The sequence below is a fragment of the Clavelina lepadiformis genome, chromosome 5 (assembly GCF_947623445.1).
Source record: "Clavelina lepadiformis chromosome 5, kaClaLepa1.1, whole genome shotgun sequence".
Lineage (NCBI taxonomy): Eukaryota > Metazoa > Chordata > Ascidiacea > Aplousobranchia > Clavelinidae > Clavelina > Clavelina lepadiformis.
In genome coordinates this window covers 14,725,048-14,740,340 of record NC_135244.1, presented here as the reverse complement: position 1 = coordinate 14,740,340, position 15,293 = coordinate 14,725,048, and the positions used below count along the sequence as shown (strand labels likewise).

The following is a 15,293-nucleotide window of genomic DNA, read 5'->3' as shown; positions in this document are numbered from 1 at the left end:
GGATACGTAGCCTAGTCACCTAGTGAACAACAGACAGTCATTTCCAAAGGTACCAAGAGCGGAAGTCGATTTCATAAACACCTTACAAAGAACAGTAAACGCAATATGGCCGGGTAGAGCTAGGTCCCGGTCGGAGCACATTAGCACAACGAATTTCCCTTTTAAGCAAACTTTCGAAAATTGTTGGGAATACACAAAAGATTTCTACGTCTGCTTTGTTTCTGGAGTGCTGCTGGCTGCCGGTATTTTGTTGTTTTCAAGGCGACGCTGCTGAAGTTATTGCCCAAATCTTTACCGTAATGTAACAACAGCTAGCTGTAATCTAACCATAAAATATTTTGACAGAGTTTAAAAAGCTAAACTCGGCAACTATGCGCTTGAATTATAGGGACTCCAACAAAACTGGGCCCATGTGCACTACACTCTGTTAGTCCGGCGCTGAGTAGGCTACTACTTTTGACAATTAAAAATCAATTTTAACTGTTTTCACCGGGGATGTCTAGTCGCAAAAACGCCAGTTTCCCGTAAAGTTGCACGAAACCATAAATACTTGCATTCACGCGCTATTAGTGGCCAAATGAAAACCATAGCGATTGTAGTTTTCACTTCCCTTTCACCTTCACCTTTGTACATTCCCCAGTGCCATGAATCCACAATAATCGACAATCGAGCCCACCATAACTTCTACGTTGCAGTTTGCACGTATAACTTACCTTCGGCAGCAACACATACTTTCCAGTTCTCAAGTAGCCTACAAACCTGCGTTTTTACATGGTCGCCAACCTACATCCTTGTAGGCCTATTTCTAAATTTGGCTTTTTGTTAGATGAAAAATGTAGCTTACATGCGCCAACCATCCTCTTGGCTCAAACCTGTTGGACATCATCAAGAAGAGTATTTGGAGCGCCGCAGAAACTTTTGGGATTTACATAACTAACACAGCACAAGTGTTAGCGACAAAAACACTCCTTAATGGTAGCTTTTAATATAGTTTCAGGGATTATTTAACTTAACTCCTTTACTAGAACTTATTATATATTATAAAGATTATTATCTTTGAATAATAAAGTGCCATAAGAGCATACCGATAACATCTATTTCATGAAAACTAAAATCAGCCTAAAATTATTGAAATAACACGTAGTTAATCTTATGACCGTTAACAAACATCGGGAAAAACGCAAACGCCGCCTTCTGGTAACAATGTTGTCTAGCTCTAGCAGACAGCACATGAAAAAGGGACTTTGTGTCGACACCAATTAAGCTTAAAGATACTCTGTTTTCGTGAGTGAATTTCAGTCTAGCACCCAGTTATAACTTGAAATGTTGAGTTACTTGAACAAAATTTTAAGTAGGTCAATAAGATGTTTAAGTCTACTAACGCTGACTATGAAAAGCGCACAGTTTAAGCTAGAGTAATTAAAAACATAAATATTTAGAATCCTATCATTAACTGAACTAAATTATCATCAAGAAGCCGTAAGAAAGCATAATTCACTTTGAAAAATTAATTTATCAGAGTTTGGTTTGTTTTTTATAAGCAAACAGCTTCTTTTATAAATAAGAGTAACTGCATTTTGACGCAAACATATAGTTTGTCAAGGTCAAACAACCTGTTGCTTGATACACGTTATGTTAGGAGAAAGGGCACGCCAAATGTCGATTTTCAATATTAAGGGTTGAATAGTGGCTAAATTTGAAGTAGATCATAGATTTGGTTTAGGTTTGGTATGGTGTAAGACAGGGCTTACCAAACTTTTTTGCTCGCGACCCCTTTCAAACTTCTGAAGTTTTCCGCGACCCTTCACGTTTAAATTGATTAGCAGTGCGAAATATACATTAGTGATTAGTCATTAGAGACATTTATTGAGATGCAAAGACTGAATTCAAGCAACCAGAACTTAAAGCCTACTTACTACTTTACACATATCTAGGCTACTGGAAACAAAAAAGCACACACATTTATTCAGTGTGATTGGTGCGACTGCTTTCTGCTACAAAGCAAGTCCAGCCGTGGCTCAATATCTGTTAATGCTGGTCTCAAGGCGGTTTCAATGTTGATTAGGCAGGAACGATATTTTGTTTTGATTGCATTTTGTACTTCGTGTAAAATTGGTATACGCTCTGCGACCCCTGAAGTTCGTTACGCGACCCCTTGCGGGGTCGCGACCCCCAGTTTGGGAAGCCCTGGTGTAAGATACCTTTCAAATTAGCTTAACAAAGAAACTAGAAAAATAGTTTCAAAAATCGTTTAGTCTACTTTTTGGCTAAGCAATAGTTTTTTCCAAGTCCAACAGAAGTCCCCAACATGCTTGTTGATGCACGCGTTGAATCTGAAACGGCTTTTTGATGCCATATGATACAGGTGAAAAGTGTTATGCTGAGATTTCATAAAAAGTAGAAACGAAAAGAAATGTATAAGTAGACTAACCATCGATAAAAATTTTGAACTCTTTTTAAGCTGACATACTGAAAAAGTAGAAGAGAGTTGAAATTGTACGTAGAATAATTAGACAAGTAACTTTGTTCCATCAAGATATTGTAGTATTAGCTGCTACAAGCACGTTTACAAAATTTCAGCAATGCAGATCTTTGCTTCCTTGAGTATAATTAATTATCAAACTGTTATAGTATAAGTTATAGTTAAGTAGTTTTAGTGGTTCTCAACCTTTTTTGGCTTACGGCATCCTGCAAACAACCAAAAGGTTAGGCGGCACCAACAGTCAAACCAAAAATTTCTGCATTAAACAAAAATTATTTTCGCAACCGTTTTCCTGGACTAGTGATTAGTGTGCAATAACTAGCGGCACCCTTGCGAAACTTAAATGGCGCCTAGGGTGCCGCAGCACCCCGGTTGACAACCATTAAGTTATAACTACAACTTATACTAAGTTATAACAGTTTGATAATGAAAAATTTTGCGGCTTCTGCTATTGCTTGCATAATATGGTTTAATTTTAACGTATTGACTTATCTGCACATACAGGCACTAGTAGTTTGATGAAAATAAAATAGTCGAACTGTTGGCAAGCCATAGCAAATATGTTTCTTTCAGTCTCATCAAGTGCCAGGTGGTCCATTACTCTTGAAGTGCTTCTGTTGTTTACATCAGCCATATTTGCCCAGTCTTGTTCGGAGTCTTCACCTTGTAAGCCTCTTCAAGGTACAAGCGTTAATGTTTGTATATTATGTATAACAGTAGAGATATATAGCCTATGTTTATATAGAAATTTATACTCAACTATACACAAACATTTTATATTGCTTTTTAGTTATGTCTAGGGCAACCAAAAGTCAATATGGTCAATTTTTTTTTAACCTGCTCAGAATGCTATCAAACAAACACAAAACAAATTTCAGCTTTGTACGACGTGTGGTATAGAAGTTATTAGGTCAAATAAAGTCAAAATGTTACGTTAGGTCAAAATACGGTCATATTGTTTCTTTAGGTCTTTTTTTTAGGTCAAAATCTATTAAACTTGTAATTTTGTAACCATTTTGTAATATTATTCTTTCGTTTTTCTCTTTTCTTGTACCGCAAACAATTCCAGTGTCCCCAAATTATACTTACAACCAAAGCCACAAAAAGAGGTAAGGCCTTTCAGCGCGTCTGGTGACGTCACGATGTGAAGGCATTGCATTTGAAACTGCAAGTTGTCAATCTTAATAAGCAGAAACGAAAAAAAGTCAACACTAGAAAAGCGTTTTGTCAATTTTAAATGCAGTTTTAGATTAGAAAGTTGCTGTAGACAGTGTAGAGACTATTAGTATAGCGTTTTTCAAAAAAAGGTCAAAATTTAAACTTTTTAGGTCAAAATTTAAACTTTTTAGGTCAAAATAAGGTCAAAATTTGCAAATTTTAAGGTCAAAATTTAAAATTTTTAGGTCAAAAAAATGGTTGCCCTAGTTATGTCTAACAGGTAAAATAACTTCATACATTTAAGTCAATATAGTTTGTTTGAAATTGACGAAAAATGCATGTGACGATGGGCATGTGCACACTGCAAGTGTTTATCTTTGTTGCAGTACCGTTTTTATGTAAAATTTTACAGGAGGACAAAGGTTCAAGACGCCCAAGCAGGTGATTTCTTCTGGTGGCCGTTTACAAACTTCGTTGCTTGTTGATGTAACCGAGTTTCAAGTTGACTGGTTGAATAGCTTACGGAGGTTATACAACAATTCTTTCCCGAGCCCCACACTTCGAATCAAACCTGGTGATGTTGTTTCATTGAATTTAGTAAGTTTGACTCTATATCTATACTTGGATTAGTACTCTTGTATTATGTATTTGTACAAATCTGTTCATTTAACCAGAATCGTAACAAATCAAGCTGATGACTTCAATAGCGTCTGACTCGAGTTCCTTTTATCAAAGACTTTATTTGACTTGAAATCCTTTCACAAAAAATACTAAATGACCTGACTTGACTCGAGTTAGTTCCCGTTGACTCATTTTTACCGCTACGCCGAAAACATTTTATTTTGTTTCTATAAAACACAACCACGTGTTTAGGTGCAGAATGCTTTGAAAACTGCGATAAATTTTTAATATGCCGACCAATGATGTATGGTTTTTCAGCCAGCGCACAAGACACTGTTAAACAATACCAATTTTATAAACACTGGTTTTTTTGTTGACAAAACGGAAATTTAGGCTTTTATTGTGACTCGGTTTGATTTGGTTTCAGATATTTAACAGCTCGTCTTGGCTCGAGCCCCATTTATAAAATGGCGCAAGCCACTTCTTCCTAACTAAAATTTATTCACTTGCCTTGAGTCTTAAAATGCAAGTGACTTCACTCGATTTCGATCACTTGGTTACGACTCTGCCAATGAGGTTCGTTTTGTCAACTTTCTCGGCAAAAAAAGATTTATTACTGCACATGACATAAAAAGTAGAATATAACTCAAATAAAAATTTTGTTTTGGTGCACATCTGCTGTTGTGGTATACGCGAGAAAGTATATTAAAGGTAATTATTATGCGGGTCATTATAGACAGCATACTAACGGTTACATCACCGTAATTTGCTCAGCTTACAACTTATTGCTAACAGAAGGTAATAAATTTTAAAGCAATGATAACAAAATGCGCTTCTTGAATGATGTATAATAACTAAATTTCGTAGAAGTATTTAATTTAATTGATTTTCGGTCCAGCGTACACTTGCACGCTCATATGAAGACGTGATAAATAAAACGGTTAAACGGAGCTATGAAATGAGTTATGGTAATTCCTGTAATCGCTATTTATTCTGTTATGAGAGTGCAATTGTTTATCTGGCTAACGATTGAAAGTTACAACATGAAGTTAAGCTACTGGAAGTTGAGTATGCTATAAGCGGTGTTTGGTTATTTTTATCGAATATTCTGTTTAATTTTTTATGTATAGGTGTTATTATAAGATTATTGTATATGTTGGCTACACTTCTGGTATAGGCTACTTGTTTCGACATGTATGTACCAACACCAAACGCAAACATTATTTACCGGGCTTATTTACAAAGTCTTAAGTAACAATTTACTATTCAGTTTGTAATTAATTTTTTGTTTCTTTAACAGATCAACAACTTGCAAGAACCCGATTTTAGTGGAGCAGCCATAAACGAATTACGTCACCCCAACACCACAAACGTTCATACTCACGGCTTACACATCAGCAGCAAGGTTTTTTGTTGTAACTATACAGGACTTTTATTCTTTTAATGACATGGCTTCGTTAATTCGTTTTCGCTTTTCGGTTACCATGGTTGTGGTCATTACAGCCAAAGCAACGCTATTTGCGCTTATAATTTTATACCAACATTGATAGTCGTTTATGTGTTGGTTCTTTGCACGTTTTGCTATTAGGTGACTAATATTTAGCAATCTCTCATGTAAACTTTATTTTACAAAAACATTCATTATATGCACTTATACAGTAAACCTCACTTATATTGGATAGGTGTATAATTGCATATATATGTAACGGATGAATTCAATTCGTTTTAGAGTATTCTAAAGACGTTTATATCCAATTACTTTTCTATGTAATGGGACAAAGCATTGTTAAAGATACGTTTTCTGTAACGGATTCATTCCTTATCGTAAAATATTCTTAATGCTACATCTTCAAGTTGAGACGGTATTTTTATACAATAATTCAATATACCAGAGTGACAATATATTGCAGTGTTACCAGCGTCTTGATTTGTCTGCTAGAAGTATGACAAGTGCAGAATTTGCGGTTGTAGAGATTTTTATCTCGCAGCTTGGGGTCCATTGTTTGCGTTACTTAACAGTTCTGTCGGTTCATTAGTTCAAACCTATGCTGTCATTCAATACAAACGTTTTAAAACTTCCCGAGAAAAAGTGCTGCAATCATATCCTGTTTTCCGTAGCTAACCTAAGGTCCGAAATAATAATTCTCAGAACTGAATAACTCATCAACTAAGGGTCAGTTTCGGCTGACTGAAATATACCTTGAAATTAATTTTGCAGTGTTCAACACAATATACGAAACAGTCTTGTAAGCTTAATCGGAGTTCCTGCTAAATCCAAGTCTTTGTCATGTAAACATTACAAACATAAATATTTAATATAAAACAAGGCACCTTTAGCTCCATAGTCTATATTCTTCTTTTTACCAATTGAAGCTTTGTACTTTAACCTGCAGGCTCCTCAAGATGACGTTTTTCTTGAAATCGGACCCACCCAAAGCTATTCATACAAATATAACATCGATGATGAACAGGCGAGAGGAACGTATTGGTATCACCCCCACTTTCATGGAAGTTCCTATTTTCAGGTTTTAATCTATTAGCCGTTGTCTAAGTTCCGATTGTCATACACATTTTTGTTTGTATTTTTTATATTTTTATGTTTTTTTACTAGAAACAGTTAATTGAAAGATGATAAGTAACAGCAATTATTTGATTATTTTGAACACTGTTGAACGCAATTCAATATCTTTTTAGAGTAGCTTATACTGTGCTTTGTTTTATTGCTGACTTCAAGATTTTTAGCAATAGTTGTATTGTTACATTGTTAGTATAGTTTAAACAACATATATACACTCATATTTTGTATAAGAAACTTTAGAAAAAGTTGTAGGGCTTATTTTCTGAAAAAGCTAAGGACCACTTGTATTGGACAAACTCTTAGTTCAGAAATTCGTTTCGTTTAGTTTGTGCGTAATCGTTTGTATGCTATCCTGTTATTGAACGCAACATGTACAAACCTCTACGACAATACTCAAAACTTTGCCGTAAACGGCAGATCCGTTGTTTCTCGGGGGAAAACAGTTAATTTTGCCTTTTTATTTTCCCGGTACTTTGATTTGAAGCAAGTCCATGTCTTGATAAAGTATGAAAGCCGAAGAAACTTATGTATGAAAACAGTAGAAACTTATATGTTATACCAGGGGTGGGCAAACTACGACCCGCCGGCACTTGCAGAAACTCCTATTCATCACTTATTGTTTTAATTAAACAGGTTACATGACAAAATATTATTCCCTTTACGAGTGTGTTTTTCAGTTGCACAAGTCTCATTAACTTTTGTGATGATGATTGCATAGCTTTAAACGTAACTGAGTGTGAAATACAAAAATTGTGTTTAATATGAATATGCGTTTATTTACACAACGGGTAAATTTTCCTACTTTGTAATGAGAGTGTGCGGCTCCCCGGCTGCAACATTTTTTCAAATGTGGCCCTCAGTACAAAAAGTTTGCCCACCCCTGTGTTATTCTATAAAATTTATGTCCAACCTTAAGATTCCAATAGCCGAATTACTACAAGCTCCAACCCAAAGTTTCTTATAAAAATGGATGTAACCGGTACACTACTCAGTTAGTTTGACACAAAACAGCCTAATGTGTTTATACATATTAAGACCAACTAAACGTTGTAAACGAAGTATATTTGAAAAAAAGTTTAAAGCGAAATATATATATCCGCCCAACTTAAATTAAAGCGCTTTTTTTAAATATGTTGTTATAGGGCTAATTTGTCAAACTGCCCAACTCAGACTCGCTAGTGACTTCAAGTTCGCTAGTTCTTTAATGATTAATGAGTTATATAATTGCACATATGTTTGCACAAAGTGTTAAGGCGTCCTAACGAAAAGATACCTGATGCGTAATTGCGACAGTACTGAAAGATTTGCTGTCGCTATACAAGTTAGGTCCATGTATAGTATATTTTATTGTATTGCATGTATAGTATAGTATATTGAAGTATATTGGAAAACAATGTAAATGCGAAACATGTATATCCGCCTGATTAAAAATTGGACTGCTTTTTCTTGAATATGTTGTTATAGGCCTAATACAGGTTTTAAGAAATAAATTTTCAAACTGTCAAACTCCGATTCACAAGTGACTAGACCTTCTTCAATGATTAATGAGTTATATAATTGCACATATGTTTGCACAAAGTGTTAAGGCGTCCTAACGAAAAAACACCCAACGCGTTATTGCGACAGTACCAAAATATTTGCTGTCGCTAATCAAGTTAGGTTCATGTGTACAGTTTTGTATCTGTACGCACTTTGGCACCTGTAGAGCAGGGGTGGGCAACATACGGCCCGCGGGCCGGATCCGGCCCGCGACGGGATTTTGAGCGGCCCGCAGACAGTTTCCGGTCTTACATGATAATGTGGCCGCAGGCCACATTCTGCCGCAATCCTTGTATTGCGTCACTGAATAAGTCCAAGTTTGCCAACCTGAGAAAGATGGCCATAAATCTACTTGTTCTGTTCGGGTCTACATACATTTATGAGCAAACATTTTCGACCATGAACATTAATAAGACAAAGCTGCGTTCCAATCTATTCAGGAATCCGGCCCGCCAAGTACTTCATTTTCTCATATCAGGCCCGCCGACCGAAGAAGTTGCCCGCCCCTGCTGTAGAGCGATAAGAACAATCACTATAAGGAACACCTTGCTATGTCGTACAAATATTTTCCTTAAACACATTCACTGACCAAACAATAAAATGTGTGAAGCTCTTATTTTATTGCCACGCCCTATAGTATCACAAATTATATTCGTTGTTCATACTTTCAACTATTAGAAATGATCAATCTTTAAAACTTCGTTTATGTGCACGTCGCGGAGGTAGATCTCCGTATGGAGTATCAATATTTTTACGGTAACTCATATCTACTATACGTTGTATTCATTCGATTATATCTTTAAAGAAGAACAACTGAACAAATGTTTAATTGTGAAACATGCCGGTGTAACTATTAATGATTATAATTCCTGCAATTGTTGCCTTGACTGCAAAGTTTAACCACATACAACGTAAGTAGTATCAATGTCCAACTTCGACTATTCCTTCATCCTTTGAATTTAACTACGCTTTTGACTAAAACCGCAAAGTCGAAAATTTCAAAAAACCTTGGAAAAATGAACAACTTATTATGCTTGGGTATAGTACGCAAGTATTGGATATTTATAAAGACTCGATACTGATGTAAAAACATTACACTTGTTTTGAAGTAAAACGGTTGAGTATAAATAGGAAAGCAACCAATATGCCTCGATCGCTCTATCATACTGTACAACAGTATAAAAGAAAAGATAAAGATTCCCGTCCGTGCCTATATATGTCGACAAACTATACTACAAAGTCAGGCATGAATAACCTTTTGTACGTGATATTTTTTATATTTTAAGGACCAGACTATATCGATTCGATATATTGTCACAAAACCTTGGTTTACAACTGCGATGCCCAAAGTTTGACCTTGCAGGCATTATTATAGGCCTTGTCCCCCCTGAAGATAGGCCCTTTTGGCTTGACTGATACTATCTTAAACTAGAATATGGCAAAAATAACATGTCTCTACTTCCCGTTGCATAGGCTCAAAGTAAAAAAAAAAGATTTTTGGGCCTAAAAACACGCACTTCCTAATTTTTCATGCCAATTTCTATTCAAGTTTTGCACACCAACCAGAACTGTGAAACACGCCAAGGGCTAGTAGAATTCCCAGGTTAAAAACAGCACTAATCAAACTGCCTCCTGATTGGTTTAAACAAGTTTCTTGAAGCCCTACGTAAGAGTCTATCGAAATCAGAGAAATCTTCTTTTTTCAGGCGAACGCCTTCTTGAGTGTGTACGTGTGTGTGCGTGTGTGTGTAGCGAAAATATTGTATTGATTTTGTATACTCATTCACCGGCCATTTATAAGAAGGAACCGGCCTGGTCACAATATGATTAAATTAGCAGCCCTAATACTTTGGGTTAAATTATAAGCAGTGACCACGTCATAGCCATACAACGTGGTCGTAAGTTGTTTGTCGAATCATAACTTGTATATTGTCCAGGTTCTCGGCGGAATGGCAGGTATGATTGTTGTAGAAGATAACCCGGCTGAGATGTCAACAGACCTGGATGCTGTATCATGTCCCAATAACTGTGAGAACGATCTTCAAATGGTGTTGCAACTTTTTCAATATTCCGCAGACGAAGACGGGAGTTTTTCTGTTGCACAAAAGGACCTCCATGACTATGAAGGATTTCGGTGATTACTTATTTTTAATCATAAAAGCTTAAATTGCTAGACCTTAACAAGTTGGTATTAAATTAAAGAAAATAAAAGTTTACGTAAATATACTTAATGTATATCCACGTCTACTTGCCACTGCAAACTTGCGGCGTACCGGTATTACGTCAAACTTATGAAAAAGTGAAAAAAACTTTTTTGCGGCAGGAAGGGGGGTGGAGGGCGGGGTAGTTTTGTTATTTTTAAGGTAAAACATCCGTAACTACATTAATTGTTTGTTAGAAATGTATTTTGTTCAAAAAACTTGTTTTAGTGTTGCTATTGAAGTTCTTTTTCAAATTACTGGCTTAGAAAAAAAATGACTTCTATGGAAGTTTAACTTGTAACAATTGCTTATTTGAATTTACGTGTTGTAATCAAGCGTTTAAGTAGAGTTTAAAGCTTGCTGATGCGGTAATAAGAATTTGTGAATTGTAAATTTTGTTGTACTGAACTGAAAATAATTGCTAAAAATGAGGAATTCGGTTCCATTCACAGCTTGAATGACATCACTGTCGACAAATCTTCAACAACTCTGGAAGATTGGCTCGAAGATCCGACTAACGAAATTAAATACGTTCTTGTTAATGGGCTGTTACAGCCTACCCTAGTTATGCAACCTGGACAAGTAAAACGTTTTAGGTATGGATCACTTTTGATGGTGTTTACTTTTATCTAACAACTGATAGTTCCAATGAAATGTTGACTTTGAAGGTTGCTTAATGCTGGCGGTTTATACGCGCTTGCTGTTCACCTTGCCAACACCAATGACGGTTCATCGTGTACTGTGAAGGAAATTGCTTTGGACGGAATGTACCTTGATCAACCGCGAGATTTAGGGACCGGAAGAAGCGTACTTTTTGCTGCAAGCAGGGTTGATTGGCTAGTAAAGTGTCCTAATCCCGGAACGTATGAGGTAAAACAATCCTTGTATTTTGTACCAAATTTGGTGCGAGTTTTGGTTATTGCTATGCTCAGTAGCCTACCAGATGATAATGATCTAGACTTGCAAAATAAATCAATAAAGATTTCGATTTTCTGTTAAACCAAGCAAAAAGTTTAAACTCTTTTAAATGGTCGCAGCTTCGTTCTACATTTCTGCCTGATGATCACTTATCAATGGGCGAACACCCAAGTTTCAATGGAACGTTGCTCACGCTAGTTGTAAATGGAAGTGAAGTATTAAATTCAGCGATGCCAAGTACACTCCCATCTCGTCCTTCTTATGCGTCGGATCTTCGTGATGTTACCGAGAAAGATATCGACAGCCGCTTTGTCGTTGAAGTTACACCCACCGATACTATTGGAAGGGAAGACTTTTCTGAATCAAATATACGGTAGACTAAATTTTGTTAAAATCAAGTTTGTCGGTGCATTGTTGTTGGTATATCGCAGAGTTAGTTTATCTCTTTTATACACACACACATACACAGACACTTACACACAAAATATTTTTGTCATGTTCAGCTATAAGGCAAGAGTCAATACGATACAAGAATGGCATTTGGTCAACACTGAATATGTAACCTCTCATCCTATCCACATGCATGTAAATCACATGCAGGTAATTGTTTTCATTTGCTATACCATTGTGCTAAGATCGATTGTGAATACTAAAAAAGTGTTTTGTGCGCTTTTGACCGACAGGTCATTAGCTACAACCCTTATATCGGACCATATGGTGTAGATGACGGCGGAAGCAACTGGAAATTGTTCGGTCAAAATGGAACTGGCTGTACATGGCAACACCAGAACTACGATAGTACATGGCTATGATGTTTATTGTGTTTTTAAATCTGCATTTTTTTAGAACAGCTCGTTAAGTGGGATGAATATCTGTTATATCCCGTTTTTTTCTGTTATGGACAGATATTGCAAAATAAGCTTTAACCATTTTCCTCAATTTATTAACATATTTAAGCTTATAGAAAAGCAACCACAATTTCTTTGTGTAGAAAGTGTTACCATCACATCGCCTTCTGACGCTCTTAATTATCTCGGACATGATGAAAAACAATCCAGCGGAGGATCAGGAACGATCGGATATGCTCAGATCGGAGAACATAGGGACGTCATTTTAGTGCCACCACTTGGAAATATTACGGCATGGACCTATAGCTTTACGAATTCAATAAATACTCAATAATTAAATAACTCGTTTCTTTTACGCAATTAAAGCTTTGTAGGTTTAGATAACTGTCTGCTTGTAAATTCTCTAATTAACCGTCAAAATAATTTTCTAAATCTATTCAGGTGCGATTTAGAACACACAAATATACTGGCCCAGTAGTGGTTCATTGCCATCTTCAATCTGACGCAGATCAAGGAATGATGATGACAACGGAAATTGTAGATCAAGGTGAAAGATCAGTGATCAAGTTAACCTCAGTTATACATGATAAAGTTCTGTTTTTTCAATTTCAACCACAGCGCCAGCGCTCACGGAAGTTCTATTTTGCTTTATAGCAGTTTTTTACCTAATTCTCTAGCATCGATCGCATGAAAATGTTAGGTATTCGGTCGTTTTTGGCGCTTATAATTATGCAGTAGATGGACAAAAATTAGAAAATATGTAATTAGTCCGATGTTAATTGTCTCATGCCTAACATGTGTTATCAATACCATGTTTTCATGCTTTCAAATTAACTAGCATTTTAATGCAATCTGTCTCAAAGAAGGTTATGGTTGCCTTATCCTGGGCAATTTTATTTTCGTGCCCATACCGCTTTAGAAACTTATATTGATTGTGACGTTAACAGCTAAATGATGTGATTAAAACTTCTCAAACATAATAGGCGCAAGCGTGGAAGCAAGCATCACTTCCGCTGGAGCATATCCCTCATCGTGTTTTCGAAACGACCCAGTTTACCAGCCTGGAAACGACAGCCCACCATCTTCTTCCGTTACAAAGTAAGAGAATATTGTAATCAGAATAGGCTATTACTTTGGCTAGGCTATTACAAAGCATATTATCACTCACCTCCTGCGAACAGTATATAGCCATAGGAAGTGAGATATAAATAAACAACAATCGCCCAGAATTTGAGCATAATTAATAAACGGTTACATCAGACGCTTCAAACTCAGGACCTTTAAAACCCTTTATAAGCACTTGTCTAACATCTTTTCGTCTCATAATTAAGTATCGTATAGCACTTTTCAATTTTCCGAGTAAAATACACTCCTTAACTGGTGTACAAAGACTTCCACCATTCTATACTTTCATTGTCTGTTGAAATCGTCTTCATTTGAACTTGGTTTGTTGCTCACCCAATACAATGTGACTGAACAAGAGTCGGGCAGTCTGATACAACATTGTCTCACTCACAGACCGTAGATTGTACGATTTTTCATCTGTAACGCCTTGAACAAATCTAAGATCAAAAATACTAAGCGTATAGATAAGCCATCCACGCAGTCCTGATTGTGTCCCCGGTCATTGTGGTGACAACTAAAATTACTATCGTGTAAAATAAAAAAGAGTAACAAGGGTAGGGCCTGGGCTGGAGTGGAGGCTTGTATACAATAATGATATTAATGTCATTATCTTTGTCAACATTTATGCCCGTCCATTCGAACAATCTCTTAAGCAGACATTGGCTGACAAGAAACCATGTTAGGGTTTTATGGATTAATTTGCCGAGGGCGTGTTTCCTGCTTTGTTAACACTCAGCCAACAAGAGTTTTGAGTAGGGCTAATTAAGTTATCTGGGAAAGTGCCGTGAATTTCTTGGCGGAGAATTTTTATTGAAATTAAACTATCTTACTGAACAAATCCAACTAACCAACTAACTATAGGTATATTGTAACTATAATTAACTCAAGATATATTGTATCCACAATATTTTAAATACTCGAGCCTAGTGTAGGTCAATTTATCAAATAATACAAACGAAAGATCGAAAATGAATTCATAAGCTCTTACTCTATTAGACATAAAAAGAAATGCTGAGCTACGTGCCTTCAACCAAATGGTAAAACCATTCATGCTGATAATGTGAAAATATCATGTCGATATAGCAAAATGTAAGGTTTGCTGCAAATCATCTAATCGTGCGAATATATGATTGCTCTTGTTTTCAGATCTTTGCTTCTGCCTTTGGCCGTTCCGGAACGTTTGTACAACAAATTGCCTTGAAACAGGATGAATCAGGTTTCGACGCCGCTTTCAAATAATTATCTCTCAGTTACCTTGAATTACGTAGTATAGTCAAATTGTTTGAGATCGACAAAAATGTAGCATTTTGTCATTATGTTGCTTTTTTAGTATTTTAATGTTAAATTTCTTCAGTCGTAACAGAATGTTGAAAAGGGGATGGTGTTTTATAATATTGTGGGCTGTGTGCAAATAACATTCTTTTTACGAAATTCTTTTATTTTAACGGAAGCAATTGACTTTTGCAATAAATAATGTAATCTGGTGTGTATAACTATTGTGATATACACAACACCCGCCATGCAGTGCATTTGAAAAGAATACCGCTAGCCACAGAAACACTAAACATCTCAACTCAAGCATTCAACTCACAACAACGCTAATCTAAGTAAAGATCCAACTTTCTAATTCTGACACCGATAATGGACTTCATTATCCTTAGTTGTTGTGTCAATACATCCGTATTTTGTGATCTCAGCAGTGTCCTATAATAACATTTAATTTTACTTACACAGAATTTATTTAACGGTAAAAAAGCATTCTAACCGTTTTCCTAAGAAATACAGCGATGTGAAAATTGCACTTTTTAAAAGACAACTCAACC

General features: G+C 36.1%; 1 protein-coding gene across 1 annotated transcript; it reads left to right on the top strand.

The window, feature by feature from the left end:
• Window positions 1-2,990: 2,990 nt before the first annotated feature.
• On the top strand, window positions 2,991-14,956 carry LOC143460958 (laccase-like). Its single transcript, XM_076958660.1, has 14 exons — window positions 2,991-3,163; window positions 4,053-4,237; window positions 5,562-5,666; window positions 6,655-6,786; window positions 10,316-10,512; window positions 11,032-11,175; window positions 11,248-11,449; window positions 11,617-11,870; window positions 12,001-12,097; window positions 12,181-12,295; window positions 12,489-12,637; window positions 12,787-12,892; window positions 13,329-13,443; window positions 14,617-14,956. Exons 1-14 carry the CDS (start codon window positions 3,043-3,045, stop codon window positions 14,669-14,671), a joined length of 1,977 nt encoding a protein of 658 aa, XP_076814775.1. The 5' UTR covers window positions 2,991-3,042; the 3' UTR covers window positions 14,672-14,956.
• The last annotated feature ends 337 nt before the right edge of the window (window positions 14,957-15,293 follow it).

Excerpts from the sequence above, each read along its gene's own strand:
- LOC143460958 (XM_076958660.1), top strand. The coding sequence starts at position 3,043 with ATGTTTCTTTCAGTCTCATCAAGTGCCAGGTGGTCCATTACTCTTGAA. Across the intron at positions 11,176-11,247 it reads GGACAAGTAAAACGTTTTAG|GTTGCTTAATGCTGGCGGTT; the intron begins GTATGGATCACT and ends TTGACTTTGAAG. Across the intron at positions 12,098-12,180 it reads TGCATGTAAATCACATGCAG|GTCATTAGCTACAACCCTTA; the intron begins GTAATTGTTTTC and ends TTTGACCGACAG.